Source organism: Phyllostomus discolor, chromosome 7 (genome assembly GCF_004126475.2).
Source record: "Phyllostomus discolor isolate MPI-MPIP mPhyDis1 chromosome 7, mPhyDis1.pri.v3, whole genome shotgun sequence".
Taxonomy (NCBI): Eukaryota; Metazoa; Chordata; class Mammalia; order Chiroptera; family Phyllostomidae; genus Phyllostomus; species Phyllostomus discolor.
Window position 1 is genome coordinate 128299186 of NC_040909.2, and position 16406 is coordinate 128315591.

The following is a 16406-nucleotide window of genomic DNA, read 5'->3' on the forward strand; positions in this document are numbered from 1 at the left end:
TTTAGACAGAGGGGAAGGGAGGGAGAAAGAGAGGGAGAGAAACATTCTTGTGTGCTTGCTTCTTGCGCGCCCCCTACTGGGGACTTGCCCACAACCCAGGTTTGTGCCCTGACTGGATATTGAACTGCAACCCTTTGGTTTGCAGGTTGGTACTCAATCCATTGAGCCACACCAGCCGGGGCCCAATGTGTCTTTTTTTGACCTAAAATCTTACCATACAAATAAGCCTAGGGAACTACCCAAGGAGAAAGCAATACCAGAGTGAGATAATGCAATGCTTCACTGTTTCAAAGTCTTAGCAGAGCAGTCTAGTGTCCTAAAATGTTAATGTGCAATGAAAATGGTCAGGAAACTTGGTTTAAAATGTAGAATCTCAGACCCTGCTCCCAGGAGAGTCTAATTCAGTAGGTCTGGGATAAGGGGGTGAATCTGCATTTGACAAACAGCTGGTGATGCTTTTGTCAGTGACCTGTAGACCTTACTTTCATGCTGCTTCTCAGAGGGAAGGCACTGCATTAGCCAGGCTACAGCGTGCACAGGAGTTGAAAACATGCACTGCTGTTGAAGTCAGATAGTCCTCTGTTCAAGTCCCAGATTCTCCGCATCTGCAGCTGCTGTCACCTAACAAACCTACCAAAACTTAAGTGTCTTAAAAGCCTAAGCTATGATTTAGCTCAGAAGTCTGTGGGTCAGCGGCGTTGGTGCTACTGATCTGGTCCAGGTGTGGCTGATCTTGGCTGGAATCACCTGTGCACCTGTGTTTAGCAAGGGGCTTGTCTGGGGCTGCCTGATCCAATAGTGTCCTTCATATGTCTGGTAGTTGGCTAAGGGCTGGCTCATCTAGGATGGCCTCAGTCACACCTCCAGTGGTTGGCTGTTGATCACAGGGTGACTGGGCCATAGGTTTCTCATCTTCCAGTAAACAGCCTAGACTCCTTCACATGCACTGGGTTCTAATCAATAAAGAAGCAGCACTTTCTTTACTTGTTTGTTTTGTTTATTTTTCTTTTCTCAACTCCATGTCCCCCCAGTCACAATGCAGACCAGGCAAGGGGCCTGGGCTGAGGTGTATAGAGGGGGTTATTCTGCTTCCTCTCTCTGTACAGTCGGTGTCAGCACACTGCCTGTGGTTAAGCACCAGGAGGCCAAGAAGCAGCATAGGCCTAGGCTCAGAATTGACACACTGTCATTTCTGCCACATCCTACTGGCCAAAGCAAGTCACAGGACCAGCTCAAATTCTACCTCTTGATGGAGCAGCTGTGAGGTCGCACTGAAAATGATGAGGATACAGGAAGGGCACACAGATGGGACCATTTTTGTAACTGATTTACCACAATAACTATATGACTAAAGGCATGCTTTTGACTTAACCCGTTTTTACGCATCTGTTAAATAAGGATAATTGTTGTGCCCTACCTCAAGGGGTTGATAGTTCATGCACAGGGCCTGGCTTATCTTAATTTCTCAGAAAACATTAGCCATGATGATGCTGATCCTGTCCTCTAGGGTCTTTCCAGCCTGGAAATCTTATGCATTTGCATGGAAGACAGAGTAGGCTGTTTTTTTCATGGCCCTTCAGGGCAGGACTTTGGCCTTGATTTCCTCACTTGATTTCACGATGTTTCAGTGAAACCCCTTCTGGCTGCGGTGCAGAAATCCACACGTTAGCTCAGTTACAGAAGCCAAAGCGACTGTTTGTCCCTGTAGGTCCACTCCATCGTCTCCTTCCCTGACTCTCCTCTAGAACCTGGCCCAGCCAAGCAACCTTAGCCCAGGGGTCCAATACGACGTTCAGCTCTGTTCCTTCGAGCCAGATGGCCTGGTTCTCAGTGTCCCAATTCCAAAATCTAAAGAGAGAATCTGATTGGTCCAGGACATTTTTTTCTCGTAAGGCCAGGTTATTCCAGTCTGCCATGGCAGGAAAAGTGGGCAGTCTTGGGGGGAAAGGGCAGCTCTATGCGGGCAGTAGAGGTTGTGAGCAAGGACGGTTCCTTCGGAAGACGGCTGTGAGCTAGCAGACGCAGCGATTCACGTTCCCTGGGTATAAGCAGCCTCCTCTAATACTTTAAATTATGTCCCCATCCAATAGGCGAAGTGCTGAATTTCAAGGACCTTATAAAATTCCATCTCCTCTCAGAACATCTCTTAATAAAGTGGAGGTAGGATGGCTATTTCTCCCACCGCTCCCCCAAACCCTACCACATGCTCTAGCTGCAGCACAGATGTATACGGTAGTGCGCTAGGGCTGCCATAGTAAAGTACCTCAGACTGGGCAGGTTAAACAACAGAAGTTTATTTTTCAAAGAGTTCCAGAGGCTGTAAGTCTGAGATCAAGGTTCTGGCAGGGCTGATTCTTCCTGAGGGCTGTGACAGAAGGCTCTGTTCCAGGTCTCTCTGACTTGTAACGACTGTCTTCTGCCAGGGTCCTCGCATTGTCTGTGCTCGGTACAGGTCTCTGTTCAAATCCTTCTCTTATATAGGATTAGCACCCACCCTAATGACCTCATTTTAACGTAATCACCTCTGCGAAGACGCTGTCTCCAAATACAGTCACATTCTGAGACACTGGGGTTATGTAACAGGAATTCTGAGGAAGGCACAATTCAGCTCATAACAACACAAAAACAGTCAGCACCTATACACAATGTAAATGGTGTCTGAGCCTGTTCCTGCCATTGCAGCATCACGGAGCTTATCTACATTTATGTCCCCGAGAGCGTCCAGGGACAGAACTACTTGCTGACTCTGTGTCTGTCATTTGTAAATAAGCCCGTTTTAAAGCTCCAAGTCTGCGAAAACTGGTCACGCTGTGTGCTCCTCAGAGGTTTTTGTTAAATTATGAAGGCATTATTTTTAAATTATGTGTAGTGAAATATTTTGTTTACACACTGTTTGAGGCAGGGGTCCCCAACCTCTGGGCTGCCGACTGGTACCGGTCCAGGCCTATTAGGACCCGGGCCTCACAGCAGGAGGTGAGCTTGAATGTAATGTGCTTGAATCATCCTGAAACCAGCAACCCCTCAGGCCTGGTCCCTGGAAAAATTGTCTTCCACGAAACCAGGTCCTGGCACCAAACAGCTGGGGACCGCTGGTCTAAGGCAGTGGTTCTCAGCTCTGACTGGACAGTAAATTACCTGGTGCTTTTAAAAAACATCTATGCCTGAGCCCCGCCTCCAAAGATTCTGATTATTTAGTTTCAGGTGGGATAGAGCACTTAGAAAAAAAAAAATCTTCCCAAATGATTTTAAAATGCAGTCCGTGTTGAGAACCACTCGCTTCACGCAAAGGATGGGGGAGGCAGACAACTCGTAGTAAGCACCTCCACCTGCCCGGGGCTGTGAGCTGAGTGCTTTGTTATATTTATCATTTAATTTTTTAAACAATCCTGTGAGTATTAGTACGACTCCCTCCATTTTATAGATGAGGAAACTTAGGCTCAAGAAGATTGCCTTCCCCAAATCCCAGAAGCTGTGGAGCCAGAGATTTAGGGCCCTGGATAGGTCTGGAGGTTGGCCAGGCCTTTTTCATCGTTTGTACAAGAATCAACAAAGACATCAATTTTCAGCCCCTTTTAAGAAACATCTCACAGTCTTGCCTTCATATGGATTCTTCCCTTCACAGCCTCAACAACCATCAAGTGAATGTTATTAGCTCTTTGCCAAATCAGACTAAGCTGGGCTGTGGTTGCCAACCCAGATACCCCTGGCTTAACATACAATGGTTTCTCAGTCATCAAGGTTTCTTGCAGCTCTTCGTCTCTCTAGGGCAACTCCCCACCAAATGGCCATTCGGGGATTCAGGCTGCTTCCTCTTTCGGGCTGTGTTGTTTGGAATACATGTCTCCTGTGTTGCTGCTTAGGCAGAGGGGAGGGAGATTTCCACCAGCCATTAAATGCTTGCTTAGAAATGACACATTGCACTTTAGCTTACAGCCCTTTGATCAGCTGTAGTCACAGGAAATGTGGGGGCGCACAAGGACATTTTGGTGAGCAGCACAAACTCTGCCTTAACAAAAGACATCTTTTTTGGAGAAGATGTTCAGTAAGATTAAAACCTACCTTGACTCCACAGGCCTCCTTTCCCACCACACAGGGAGCCTACTGATGTAGTCCGTTCATCTGTGCTTTGGATGATTAAGACAAACCTAAATTCTTCAGAGGCGTGAGACGATTTAGGTGTGTTGACGCGTAACTTTACCACATTATACATTCCTTGGGGGACAGGAACCGTATCTCATTCTTACTTCTACCCCACCCCCCCACAATGCCTTGCATGCAGTAGGACCGCAGTAATAGTATGTATGTACGTACATATAGAAATTCAGCAAATAAGACTCAGACAAGGAAGAATTAGTTCTTGCCCTGATAACTACAATGAACATCCCCTAATAGTAACGTATCAGTGTTGTGCCATCATTTCTTAATGTAGCTGAACTCCCATCTCTCATGTAATTGTGAATGTGATAAGTGGAAAACGCAGAACAGCTAGCTGGGACTTCTCATTAATTTCTCAGTTTGTAAATTACCTCCTTCTTACACATTTCTTTCTCTCCTGTGTCACAGCTGGATGGGACGCACGCAGCTGAGAGCCAACAGGTGATATGCTAGGCTTATGTTATGCATGAACTCAAACGTTAGACAGCTTTTTGATCAGGCACATAGATCTTCAGGTGTTTAACAGCTTTTTTGAAAAATACTTGCAATATAAAAATATAAGAAATACATAATTTTTCAGCTTATATATGAGGATATGTTCTGACCTTTTTTGCCCTTAGATATTTCATATTTCATAATTAAAATGAGAATTATAGCTTAAAGCAACTTTTAAATTTTTATGAAATATTTTCATTACCAAAGCAACTTAAAAAAAAAAAAGAGAGATAAAGCTCTGGCCAGGTAGCTCAGCTGGTTGGAGTATCATCCTGATGTGCCAGGGTTGTGGGTTCGATCCCCAGTTAGGGCACATACAGTAATCAGCCAGTAAATGCATGAATAAGTGGAATAAATTCATATTTCACTCTCTCTCTCTCTCTTAAAAATAAATTTAAAAATTATTTATTTAATAAATAAAAAAATATAGATAAGCGCCCTGGCTGGCGTAGCTCAGTGGATTGAGCGTGGGCTGGGAACCAAAGTGTCCCAGGTTCGATTCCCAGCCAGGGTACATGCCTGGGTTGCAGTCCATGACCCCCAGCAACCGCACATTGATGTTTCTCTCCCTCTCTCTCTCCCTCCCTCCCTTCCCTCTCTAAAAATAAATAAATAAAATATTTTTAAAAAATATAGATAAGCCAACTGGCATGGTTCAGTTGGTTGAGTGTTGTCACATGAAGTAAAATGTTGCAGGTTAGACTTGTGGTCAGGGCATATGGTGGTCAGGGCACATGTCTGGAGTGCGGGCCAGTCCCCATTTGGGGCGTGTGCAAGAGGCAACTCATTGATGTTTCTCTCCCTCTCTTTCTCCCTCCCATTCTCTCTTGCTAAAAATAAATAAATAAAGATCTAAAAAAAAAAGAGAGAGAAACTCATCCATGGTCATCATGATCCTACTTCCTGACCACTATTAGAATTTTATTTCCAGATCAGCTATTTTTAGATAAAAGACAATGTTTAGTAATCTCTGTTTCTTCCTCTACAAGGTTATTTGGTATAAGGTTTTGGGAAAACTGTCGTTTTGGCTAGACATTTTCATTTAGCTAGTATTTCAGTGACAATATTTCATGTAACAGCTGTGAGGTGAAGGTTCAGAAGAAACCAGGGAATTCATCTGGGTGATGGTGGTAATTTACATTTTTTCCCTAGTGGGATGGGGAAGAAGACTTAAGAAAAATTTAAGGAAGAAGCAGAAAAGAGGCATATGATACATAGGCTGTGGTCCTAAATATAAAATATGTAAACTGAATGAAGAAATAATTACAACATAAAACTGGAGTAACTTATTTTTCTTCCTAAGTAATTAAAGTAAAAGCTTGTGCCTTTTTTAAGACCCTGATCTTCCTAAATATTCACCACGGTAAATAGCTTTAATTAGGATTCATCACACGTAATCAGCTTCCAAATTATTTCATGAATACATTACCTATTGCATGAGCCCCTTTACCCCCCAATGTTTAGGCCAGTTGGAGTCTCACAATGGTCCTTTAAACCAATACTGTAGCTCACAAAATCTGCATGTGCACGGTACCCAGTTTGGCACTCTTTCATCCATTAAATGTTTTAGTCCCAGTATATTTGGGATGTTTAAATCATTTTGATTTGGCATGTGCTCTGAAGGTAGTAGTATTCCAAGAGCCCTCTCACTGCATGTTAAGTGCTGTTCTCTGACTCCCAGCCAGAGCTCGGATGTTGGCAGGGTTGATTGCTCAAATGCAGTGATTTCATTTCCAACCTTTGCATACTAAAATTACATAGCTGAACATGAAGATTCCAGAGTTTTCCTCTTCAAAACAGAATAGACATAATTTACATAATTTAACATTGCTACAAAAATCATTAAGACAATCTTTGAAACTGGAAGAAATTTGAAAATAGGCCATTACAATAAATTGGTGCTGGTTTGTGAGGTTCTATAATAGATGAGAAACCTAAAAAAATGTAGTTGTTGTTGGGCATTTCATATGTTTCTACTTTTTAAAAAAATTTATTTATTGACTAGAGAGAAAGAGAGTGCAAGTGCGATTTTCTTGTTCACCCCTTTCTGCATTTATTCGTTGGCTCCTGCACGTGCCCTGACCAGGAATCAAACTCACAACCTTGGCCATATCAGGACAATGCTTCGAGCTACCTGGCCAGGGTGATAGTTTTCTATTTTTATGTTAAAAGGAAGTACCTTAGGTTGGGTTTTCCCTACCACAGACCCTGAGTTAAGATGTAAGGGCAAGTGGTTATTTGGGAGGGAATGCCCAGTACAAACAGGGAAGTAGAGTTGACAGGGTGGGGAAAGGAGCTAACATAGTTTCAGGTTATTGCTCTGAGATCTAGGGCTCAACCCCAGTGAAGAACTTAAGAGACGAAAATGTATAACACTCAGAGTTGCCCCACCCAAGGGGCAAGGGAGCTGGGGTATCATTCACCAACTCCAATCTGTGTCTGTTTGGCAGCTAGTTCTGGGGATAACTTCCAGTCACATCCAGTACGGACCATGAGAAAACCCTTAGGTGGGATTACAGACGTTGGCAGGAGGCTGTCAATGGCACATACCAGAATGTTGAAGGCCAAGAATATGAGTAGGGCCCCTACAATGTCTGGTCAGGGGAAGTGGTTAAGAACATGGGTCTCCATCACACAGACCTAGGGAAGTCCTGATTCTGCCAGTTATGTGTGAAATTGAGTACATTACCTAATCTAAGCTTTGGTTTATTTACAAAGTGAAAACTATCAGAATTTACCTCCTAGGGTCTTTTAAGGATTAAGTAAGATACTGTGTAGAAACTGTGTACAAGGAAAGAGTTCACCATATGTGTCAGTAAATCGTTGTTAACCTTGATGACAGACAATTCTCACCGTGGCTACTGGGTTCACACTTCCTTATAATGGGGGTTTTCTTTAGCAATGTCTAAGTTATGTGACCTTGGCCTCTGGCCATAGTTAGGGAGAACATCATGACCAATCCAATTCTTTGTTAGGGGGAACTTTGAAACCTACAACAGAGAAACACTGAGCTTGGGTGTCTTTAAGTCACACTACTAGCAACTACTGGCATTATCAGAACAATGCTCCAACCGAGCTACCTGGTCAGGGGGATATTTTTCTATGCTTATGTTAGAAGTTCTATTGCAAGAACTTCTGCAAGGGCTTGGAGCAGCCCTGATTCTCACCACTGACTTCTGGTTTTTCTGAGCATCCATGTAATAACTTGCATCGTTTCAAAAATGTGCCTTTTTGCTAAAATTAGCCAGAGAAAATTTCTGTTGTTTGCAACCAGAAGAATCTTAAACCCATCTGTCCTTTATTCAACATTTTAACCAATGGCTGTTCTCTCATCACTATACATAAATTAAACATTTTAATACAATAAAATTATTGAATTTTATATATTATGTATAATTTATTTTAAATAGATAAATATGCATTTCTTGTATTTTGTGCTTGTTTCTAGAATTTTAAAACTGGAAAACCCCACAACCTTCATCTATCCAGTCATTTTTTTGACTGTGCAAACCTAGGAATATATAACCATTCACTAGAAGGGTTTCATGAGAATGCCCGATATGTGGACAGTTATTAGCAAATCAAAGTAAAAGCTTCTTTATAGCCGTGGAGATAAATAAAATCCAGCAGAAGCAGCTTCTAAAGATGTAATTGAGGTGATTTTGTATCTTAAAAAAAATAGATGCCATTAGCTAGATCTCACACTCCTTTCCTGGAATCTGGGCTTCCCTTCACCAGAGCCCTTGTGGGCCTCCATTTTCCATCGACTTCATCTTTTACTAACCTGCTTCTTAGTCTTCCACTCACCTTACCCATTACCTTCATTAAGTCAAGTGATATTTATTTAGCACCAACTATGGACCTAGTACTCTAAGTGCTGGATTTAAAATCATCAAACAAACCAATCTTAGTTACTGACCTCGAAAAGCCTATGATCTTGTGGTGAGACACATATGAAATAAAAGCATATAGTTATAAATTATGAAGCGTCATGCAAGAATATTGATGAGATTAAATAAGATTAAAATAGAAAATCTATTTTAAGGTTTTAATTCAAAAGTTACATCTAATAAGGCTGTCAGGAAAACTACTCTAAGATGGTAACATTTATGCTGAGAAATGAAGGGTAGGAGTTACCCACTGGGGGTGGGAAGAACATTCTACACAAAAGGTACAGCATGGGAAAAAGCCCAGAGGTAGCAAAAAGGCTAGGTAGTGGCGGCCAGAGTGTTGTGGGCCAGGAGGAGAGCGAAGCTGAGAGGTAGGCAGAAGCCATAACAAGAATCTGCAGTGGGAAGCACTGAGTATGAGCAAATGGCATCAGATCTAAGTTCCTTGAACTAATGTTTTAGCTACTAGGTGAAGGATGGATGGCAGGGGCAAAAGCAAGCAAGACCAATCGAGAGGTTCATGCAGTAGCATAGGCACGTGGCTATACAGAGTTAGAAGTCCGTGGGGAAAAGGGAGAGAATTGAGAGGTATTTTTGATTTTTCTAATCAGGATTTGGTCATAGATTGGAAGTTGAGGGAGAAGGAAGCTTTCGGTTTCTAGCTTCAGCATTTGGATGGAAGGCAGTGGCATTTCTAAATTGAGAGGAACTCTGGAGGTGAAACAGGTTTCAGGGAAAAGTTGTATCACTTTTTAGAAAAGTGATATGGCCTGGAGATATAAATTGGGAGCAGGTGATATACAGATAGTATTTAAAGCCTTGAGAGCAGAAACCACCACCTGGAAAAAAAAGTGTAAAGGGGAGCCCAGGACCAAGCTCTGAAGAACACGAAGATTAAGGATAGAGGAAGGCAGCCATAAGAAAGGAGTGGGGTGGAGTGGTGGGGAACCTTGGAATCTGGAGGGAAAAAGCCTAATACAAGATCTGTCCAGAAAGTGTATCCAGCCACACGCTATGAAAGATACATTTATTGAAGAAGACATTAGGTACAAGAAACAGTGTACATAGGACAACGACACCTCAGTCCTCTTCAAAGTAGGGACCTTGGGACCTCACACAGTTCTCCCACTGTTCAAAACACTGCAAAATCCTTTGTTGGAATCGCCATCAGCTGCCCCATCGTATTTTCCTGAATCTCAGCAGTCTGAAATCTCTTCTCCTTCAAAGGTGATTTTAGTTTTGGGAAAAGCCAGAAGTCACAGGGCGCCAAATCTAGGCTATAGGTGACTGAGTCACCTGGGTGATTTGACATTTTGCCAAAAAACTCTGCAGAGGATATAATGCACAAGTAGGCGCATTGTCATGACGAAGCTGCCAATCACCAGTGGCCCATAGCTGCGGCCGTTTTCATCATATTGCATCTCTCAACCAACAAAACATTAAGGTAGTAGTACTCTTTATTAATTGCTTGGCCTGGAAGGGCATGCTCGTGATGGACAACACCTTCCCAATCAAAAACACAGTTAACATGGTCTTGATCTTGGAAAAATTGTTTCAAGAAATACATGTGTTCTATCACATGGAATGATGCTGAGCGGTAGAGTATGAGTGAACATTTGATTCAGCAAAATGACAGTTCTTGGTCCCCTTAGTAAGTATAGCTGGAAGTGTTTTTGCAACCAGCCATGCCCTATTCCAATCATGCCCTTCCCCTTGACCAAAAACCAACACCCAAACCGAGTTTAAAAAAATAAAAAAGCAAAAACCATTCTCCTTCCTTTTGCTTTGAAACTGGGAACATTTTGACTTCAGGGTGAGGAATTCCTCTTCACACAAAATCACTTCAGAACCTCTTTCTTCTCCTTCCTCATCTTACTCTATGACAACTTCCTTCATCTCTATCTTCTGAGGAAGACTCATCTTAAAGGAAAAGTTTCCCTTTCTCACCAGCACTACTTCTAGACAATAACTCCTTCAGCTCTGGAGGCCAGAAGTCCTAACTCAGTATCGCCAGGCCAAAATCAAAGTGCTGGCAGGGCCGCTCTCCTCTGTTCTTGCTGCTTCCAGATCCTAGTGACTGGCTGCCAGCATTTTCTTGGCTCATGGCTACATGACGCCATTCTTTGACTTGGTTACTTTGCCTTTTCTTCTAAAATCTTATCCTGTTTCCCTTTCATAGGATAGGACTGTATTTAGGGCCCACACAAATAACCCAAGATAACCAAGACCCTTAATTTAATTACATGTAAAGGACTCTCTCCTTTTTTGTTTCGCCATAGAAGGAAACACTTACAGGTTCCAGGGATTAGGATGAAAGGTATCTTTGGGGTGGCCATTATCCAGTCTTTCACAAAAATTATGTGTAAAATATGGACTATAAAGACCATTCTCTTCTGCCTTCCTAGCATCCCACTGTTACCTGAAAATCAAGATGTTTCTGATTGTATTGAACTCACTTTTCTCTACTGCTGTCAATATCCCCAGAAATCCTTTGGGAGTTTTTCTTCACGATTATGGAATTATTTGTACTGTACACTGTATTACCAAACAAGGTCTTACTAAACTTTCCACTCCAAAAATGCCTTTGAGGACTTCCTTTTGACTGTCTTGCTGGTAGCCTATTGTTTTTCTAGACCATCCAAGAAAAGCTTGCAAGTCCACTTGAACATGCCACCTGTGTGCCCAAGGACTCAGGGGCTTCTTATTTAGCTTTTACCTTCTATAAGCAGCAAGTCCTGAACAAGACATTTTGAGACCCGAAGCACCAAAAATATTGTCCCCAACTCTTTATGTATCCTGTATGCCTTTGTTGGTGAGGACTGCATTCCATTATCAATGATAGAGATCTACCCAACAACAGCAGTTTAAACAAGGTAAATTATTTCAGTTTCAAATAAGAAGTCCAGCTATAGTTAAGGGCTTCAACAATACCCTAAAGTTATCATGAGCAAGGTTCTTTCTCTTTTATGAAAGTGGTCATAGGTTCTACTTTTGAGGTCATCTCATAGTCCAAGAGAGGTTCTGGAGTTCCACCCATTATGTACCCATAAAACATGTCTTTTCCAGGCAGCAGGTAAAAAGGACAGAAAATGCTCTCACCCCTCCCCTTCCAAAGAGCTTAAGAGTTTTCCTAGAGAGTGTGCACTTTCTTTTGTGTCTCACCAGCCAGAAGGTAGTCACATGGCCACATCTTGCTGCAATGTAACAAAAACATAATTTCTCAGCAGGATACATTGCCCAGGCTTTGTTACAAGAAATGAGATAATGGAAATTAGGGGGCAAACTAGCACTAGCTTACTTAATGTACTATTCTGAAGTGAGCTTTCACTCCCACGTTATCCAAATCCTAACAAAATCCCTCGTATTATGGGGCAACCTCAACTGCATTATTTTGTGCAATGAAGTACCGTGGGAGGGGGCAGAGGAGGGTAGTGAAGATGTGAGTCTGAGATAACCACAATACCACAGTATGTATTCATAAGGATCCCTGAATCAATTAAAAATAAAAAGGCAAAGGGGGAGCATAACTCCTCATTACTTAAGAGTGGGCTGTGCATAGGGATACTCCAAAGTACAACAGTACAAAAAGGGAATGAAAGAGTAATTTTACAATGGAGAAATCTAACAAATAGTACTTATGTCACCTGATCAAGGTCAATCAAGTTATAAATCACATTGATAGTAGGTGACTTGATATTATTACTTTATTTTTGTGATCTTCCTCCCAAAATTCCAGTGCAGTCATAAGAAAAAAAACAGAATAATTCCAATAGAAAAGCATCTTCCAAATTACTTAACCAGGAGTCCTCAAAACTATTAGGTCATCAAAAACATCCACATCAATTAATGGATTGTCTTTTTGTTGTTGAGTTTTAATAGCCCTTTATTATAATATTATCTGTAGGAAAAGCACGAAGGTTTTAAATTTTGATTAATTCCTATTTACCTAATTTTTTTTTTGCTGCTAGTGTTTTTGGTGCCGTATTTAAGAAATAATTGCCAAACTCAAAGTCCTACAGAGTTGTCTTTGTTTTCCTCTAAAATTCTGTTTTAGCTCTTAAATTAAAGTCTTTGATACATTTTGTTAAATTACTTTGTATACAGTGTGAGGTAGAGGTCCAACCTCATTCTTTTACACATGGATATCTAATCTTCTCAGCACTATTTGTTAAAAAAACGATTCTTCCCCCCACTGAATGATCTTAGGCACCATGGTTAAAAATCAATTGATCATAGATATATGTATGGATTTACTTCTGGACTCTCAATTCTATTTCATTGGTCTGCTATGTTTGTCCTTTATGTCAGCACATGTTTTATTGATGTAGCTTTGTTAAAGTTCTGGAATAAGGAAGGAACTGTGGATCCCACTTTTTCTTCTTTTTCAAGAGTGTTTCAGCTCTTCAAGGCCCTTTGCAATTCTATTATGAATTTAGGATTGATTTTCCTATTTCTGCAAAAAAGGCCATTGAGATTTTAATAGGTATTTCACTAAACTTGTAGACTTCTTTGGGAAATATTGCTACTTTAACAATAAGTCTTCCAATATATGATACAGGATATCTTTCCATTTGTTTAGGTCTCATTTAACTTCTTTCAGCAACATTTTGTACTTACCAGTACACAAGTCTTGCACCTCCTTGGTTAAATTTCTAGGTGTTTTATTGCCTTAGATTGCTACTGTAAATAGAATTGCTTTCTTAATTTCCATTTTCTATTCTTGTATTTCTAAACATTAGCAATGAATAACTGACTTTTATGTATTGATCTTCTATCCTGAAACTGTGCCAAATTCATTAATTAGTTTTAACAGATTTTTTTGTGGATTCTTTACAATTTTCTACATATAAGATCAAGTCACTGTGTATAGTTTTGTTTCTTTTCATTTTGGATGCCTCTCTTATTTCTTTTTCTTCCCTAATCATTATAGATTGATTTCACTTTTTTTAGATTTTATTTATCTTTAGAGAGGAGGGGGAAGGGAGAAAGAAAGAGAAACATCAATGTGTGGTTGCCTCTTGCACACCCCCTACTGGGGACCTGGCCCACAACCCAGACATGTGCCCTGATAGGGAATCGAACCTGCAACTCTTTGGTTTGAAGGCTGGCACTCAATATACTGAGCAACACCAGCCAGTGCTGACTCCACTTTTAAGCAAAAAATGAGAATCATTCCAAGCTTGCTATTTCAGCATGGTTTTGAAAATACACAGGCATGTAGATATATTACTTCCCATGTCTGTAAATAGTATGTCAAGAAAACAGGAAGTACATTAGTCTTTGTAGCTGAAAGACATATAGCATATAAACAGTCCAATGTAAATAGTATTGTAATTATCTTTAGGATATTTTTAAATGATAAAGAAATAGAAACAAATTTGAGAAGCAATTTTCAGATTTATAATTTATTACAAAAATTATACATACAAATAAAATCCTACTTATAAAAGATGCATTTGGAATAAATTATAATAAACTTCAATAAAAATAGTATATGTGTGTATGTGTGTGATTGTGTGTGTGTGTGTATGTGTGAATCCAGGAATACACACATACTCGAATGTTTTCAGTGACCAGGCATTGCCTTATGCATTACACAAATAGGATCTATTAATTAAAGTATCTGAATTATTGGATTTTAGGCTTTAAACACAATATCCAGATAAATCAGCAAAAGGCAGCTCAACTTTGAAACTATCTTAGGATCAGGATCTCTCATATGAGGTCATTATCCCCTATTCCTTTTAAAGGTTTCCAACATAAGCTATTTTATAAGTATTAAATGGCTGCTGAAATTAAATGCATGGTGGTGAATGGTTTTATTCTTTTAAGAAAGAAATGTATTTTTGGTATCATTAATACAAAATTTATAATACTTATATAATTGCATATAAAAGGTATATATAGAATATAACCTAAACACAAATTTAGAAGAATATAAACAGTTTTCAAATATAAAAACTCTGTGCTAATAAAAAGCTGTTTAGCAAAGTAGTTATTAATATGTTTGTTGTGTATACTTATAAAACTTAACTAAAAATATTTAAAATATTTATTAACTCAAATTAGAATTATAAAAACGTTTATCTAAAAAGAATTGATTCTGACACTGGAGTACAGAATTGTGGCATAGCCAGAACTTGTCAAGGGCCCTCTGGCAAATCGTGACTTGAACACTGGCTTTAAGTGAATGGGCGGGGCAACTGAAAAGCAGATGGGAGACGGGCACTGAAGAAAACAAAGACAACAAAAAGGCTGGCAAATGGTTAAGCTCTAGCCTGATACAATTACTATTATTGAAAAAATAAAATTAAAAAGTGCTTAAAACAAAGAATGTCAATGTCACTAATTACTCTTCAGTGCTATAAAATATTAGCTATCAAGTAACTTCATATTAAGAGTTGGCCACACTTCAGCTACTGATATGCCACAGCATTACTATTACTATAGTGCCCTGTTCACTCAAACTCCCAGCATTTTCAGTTATCTCTGTAATTTATATTATACATGTACATAAATATTAAGAAGGTTTAAATATTTTTATTTAACTATTTTAATCTTTTCCTTAAAAATGCAGGATTTCATCTTGTATCAATTATGTGAACATGACAAAAGTGAACTAAATGAAAAACAGTACAGAGAATGTGTGATAGATACCATGACATCATGATCTGGAACAACTGAAGTTTTCTACCTCTTGTTCCATTTTCTAAATAAAGGGTAGGAAAGAAAAACAGTAAGTTTCAATATGGAAAAGCTAAAGAAACATTACTCTATCACTATTTTTCATTAAACACCCTTAAGAATTTATTACCCATGTATATATCCAATAGTGAAAACAGAAATTTAGTTCAGAATTTAAGGCTATCACATAAACTGAGATCACTGATGAGACTTCATTGTTTAAATACCTTTTAAATGAGTCTGAGATGCAGTCATCTGTTAAATTCAAATAGTTGTAACTAAGGCACTGATATAGGTATTAATATTTTATAATTTATAGGTACTAGCATTATTTATATTATGCTATGTAGGTACCACAGTATACTTTAGTAGGTAGGCTAATTACTATATATAAAAATACTCTAGTAGGTATATAGTGGTACCAGTAATATTTATATTATACTATGTAGGTATCATCTAATATATATTTTTTCTTTTCTTTTTTCTAATATCTGTTTTTAAAAGTTAGTCCTCTAATGTCCACTGTAAAACAGTATTAAGTACAGACAAATAGGTCTATCTTAAAAAGGGGCTAGGTACCTTCAAAACACACACAAAATAAAAATTTTTCATAGTTTACGGATACTATAGTACCATTATTTATAAAAGGAGAAAGGCAAACTAGTCAAGTGCTTGATTTAAAAAAAGTACAGAACTCAATAATACCTAGAAATAATCTACAATGCACATATTAAATGGTCTTTAAAAATTCTTATAAAATCAGTCAATTCTTACATAGATTTTTTTACCTGAATAAGTGCTGTTTTGTCATAGTCTCTGCGATGCTGATAAATACACTGGCTGATGACAGCATACAAATTTTCCAGCTGAAAAATATTGTATTCTTGACTCTTTTGAACAGCAGTCTTCAAAAGATTCTAAAAGAAAATATGAGTGTTTACATTTGAAAGATAGTTTATCTTTGAGATATTTTAATTTAGAAGATCTTGAGAATTTTTAGCATATAAACCAGAGAAAGGGCAGACTAAGTCATTTAGTGTGACATGGCAGCTCTGACAGTGGCCCTGTAATTTAGCTGTAGTTAGTTAACTTTATCATTATTCTCTGATCCTGGTCTCTGCCCTGGGTAACTCCCATCCTAAAAACTATAGCTGAGGAGGCTGCCAATTTCAATTCTAGCCA

The 16406-nt window shown here is 39.4% G+C and overlaps 1 protein-coding gene and 1 non-coding gene across 3 annotated transcripts in view; both read right to left on the bottom strand.

Annotated features, from left to right (window-relative positions):
• Positions 1-1017: 1017 nt before the first annotated feature.
• On the bottom strand, positions 1018-1147 carry LOC114514900. The gene has a single exon (XR_003686130.1). It is a non-coding gene; the product is annotated as a small nucleolar RNA SNORA51 (small nucleolar RNA).
• Positions 1148-13925: 12778 nt separating this feature from the next.
• The window catches only part of ATAD2 (ATPase family AAA domain containing 2), a 60402-nt gene continuing 57921 nt past the window's right edge, over positions 13926-16406 (bottom strand). For both annotated transcript variants that reach the window (XM_028534105.2, XM_036031393.1), the window contains 2 exons: positions 16013-16141; positions 13926-15249 (listed from right to left, as the gene is read on the bottom strand). In XM_028534105.2, the coding sequence (XP_028389906.1) occupies positions 15205-15249; positions 16013-16141 (174 nt within the window). In that variant the 3' untranslated portion in view covers positions 13926-15204. The remainder of the gene's footprint in view (positions 15250-16012; positions 16142-16406) is intronic.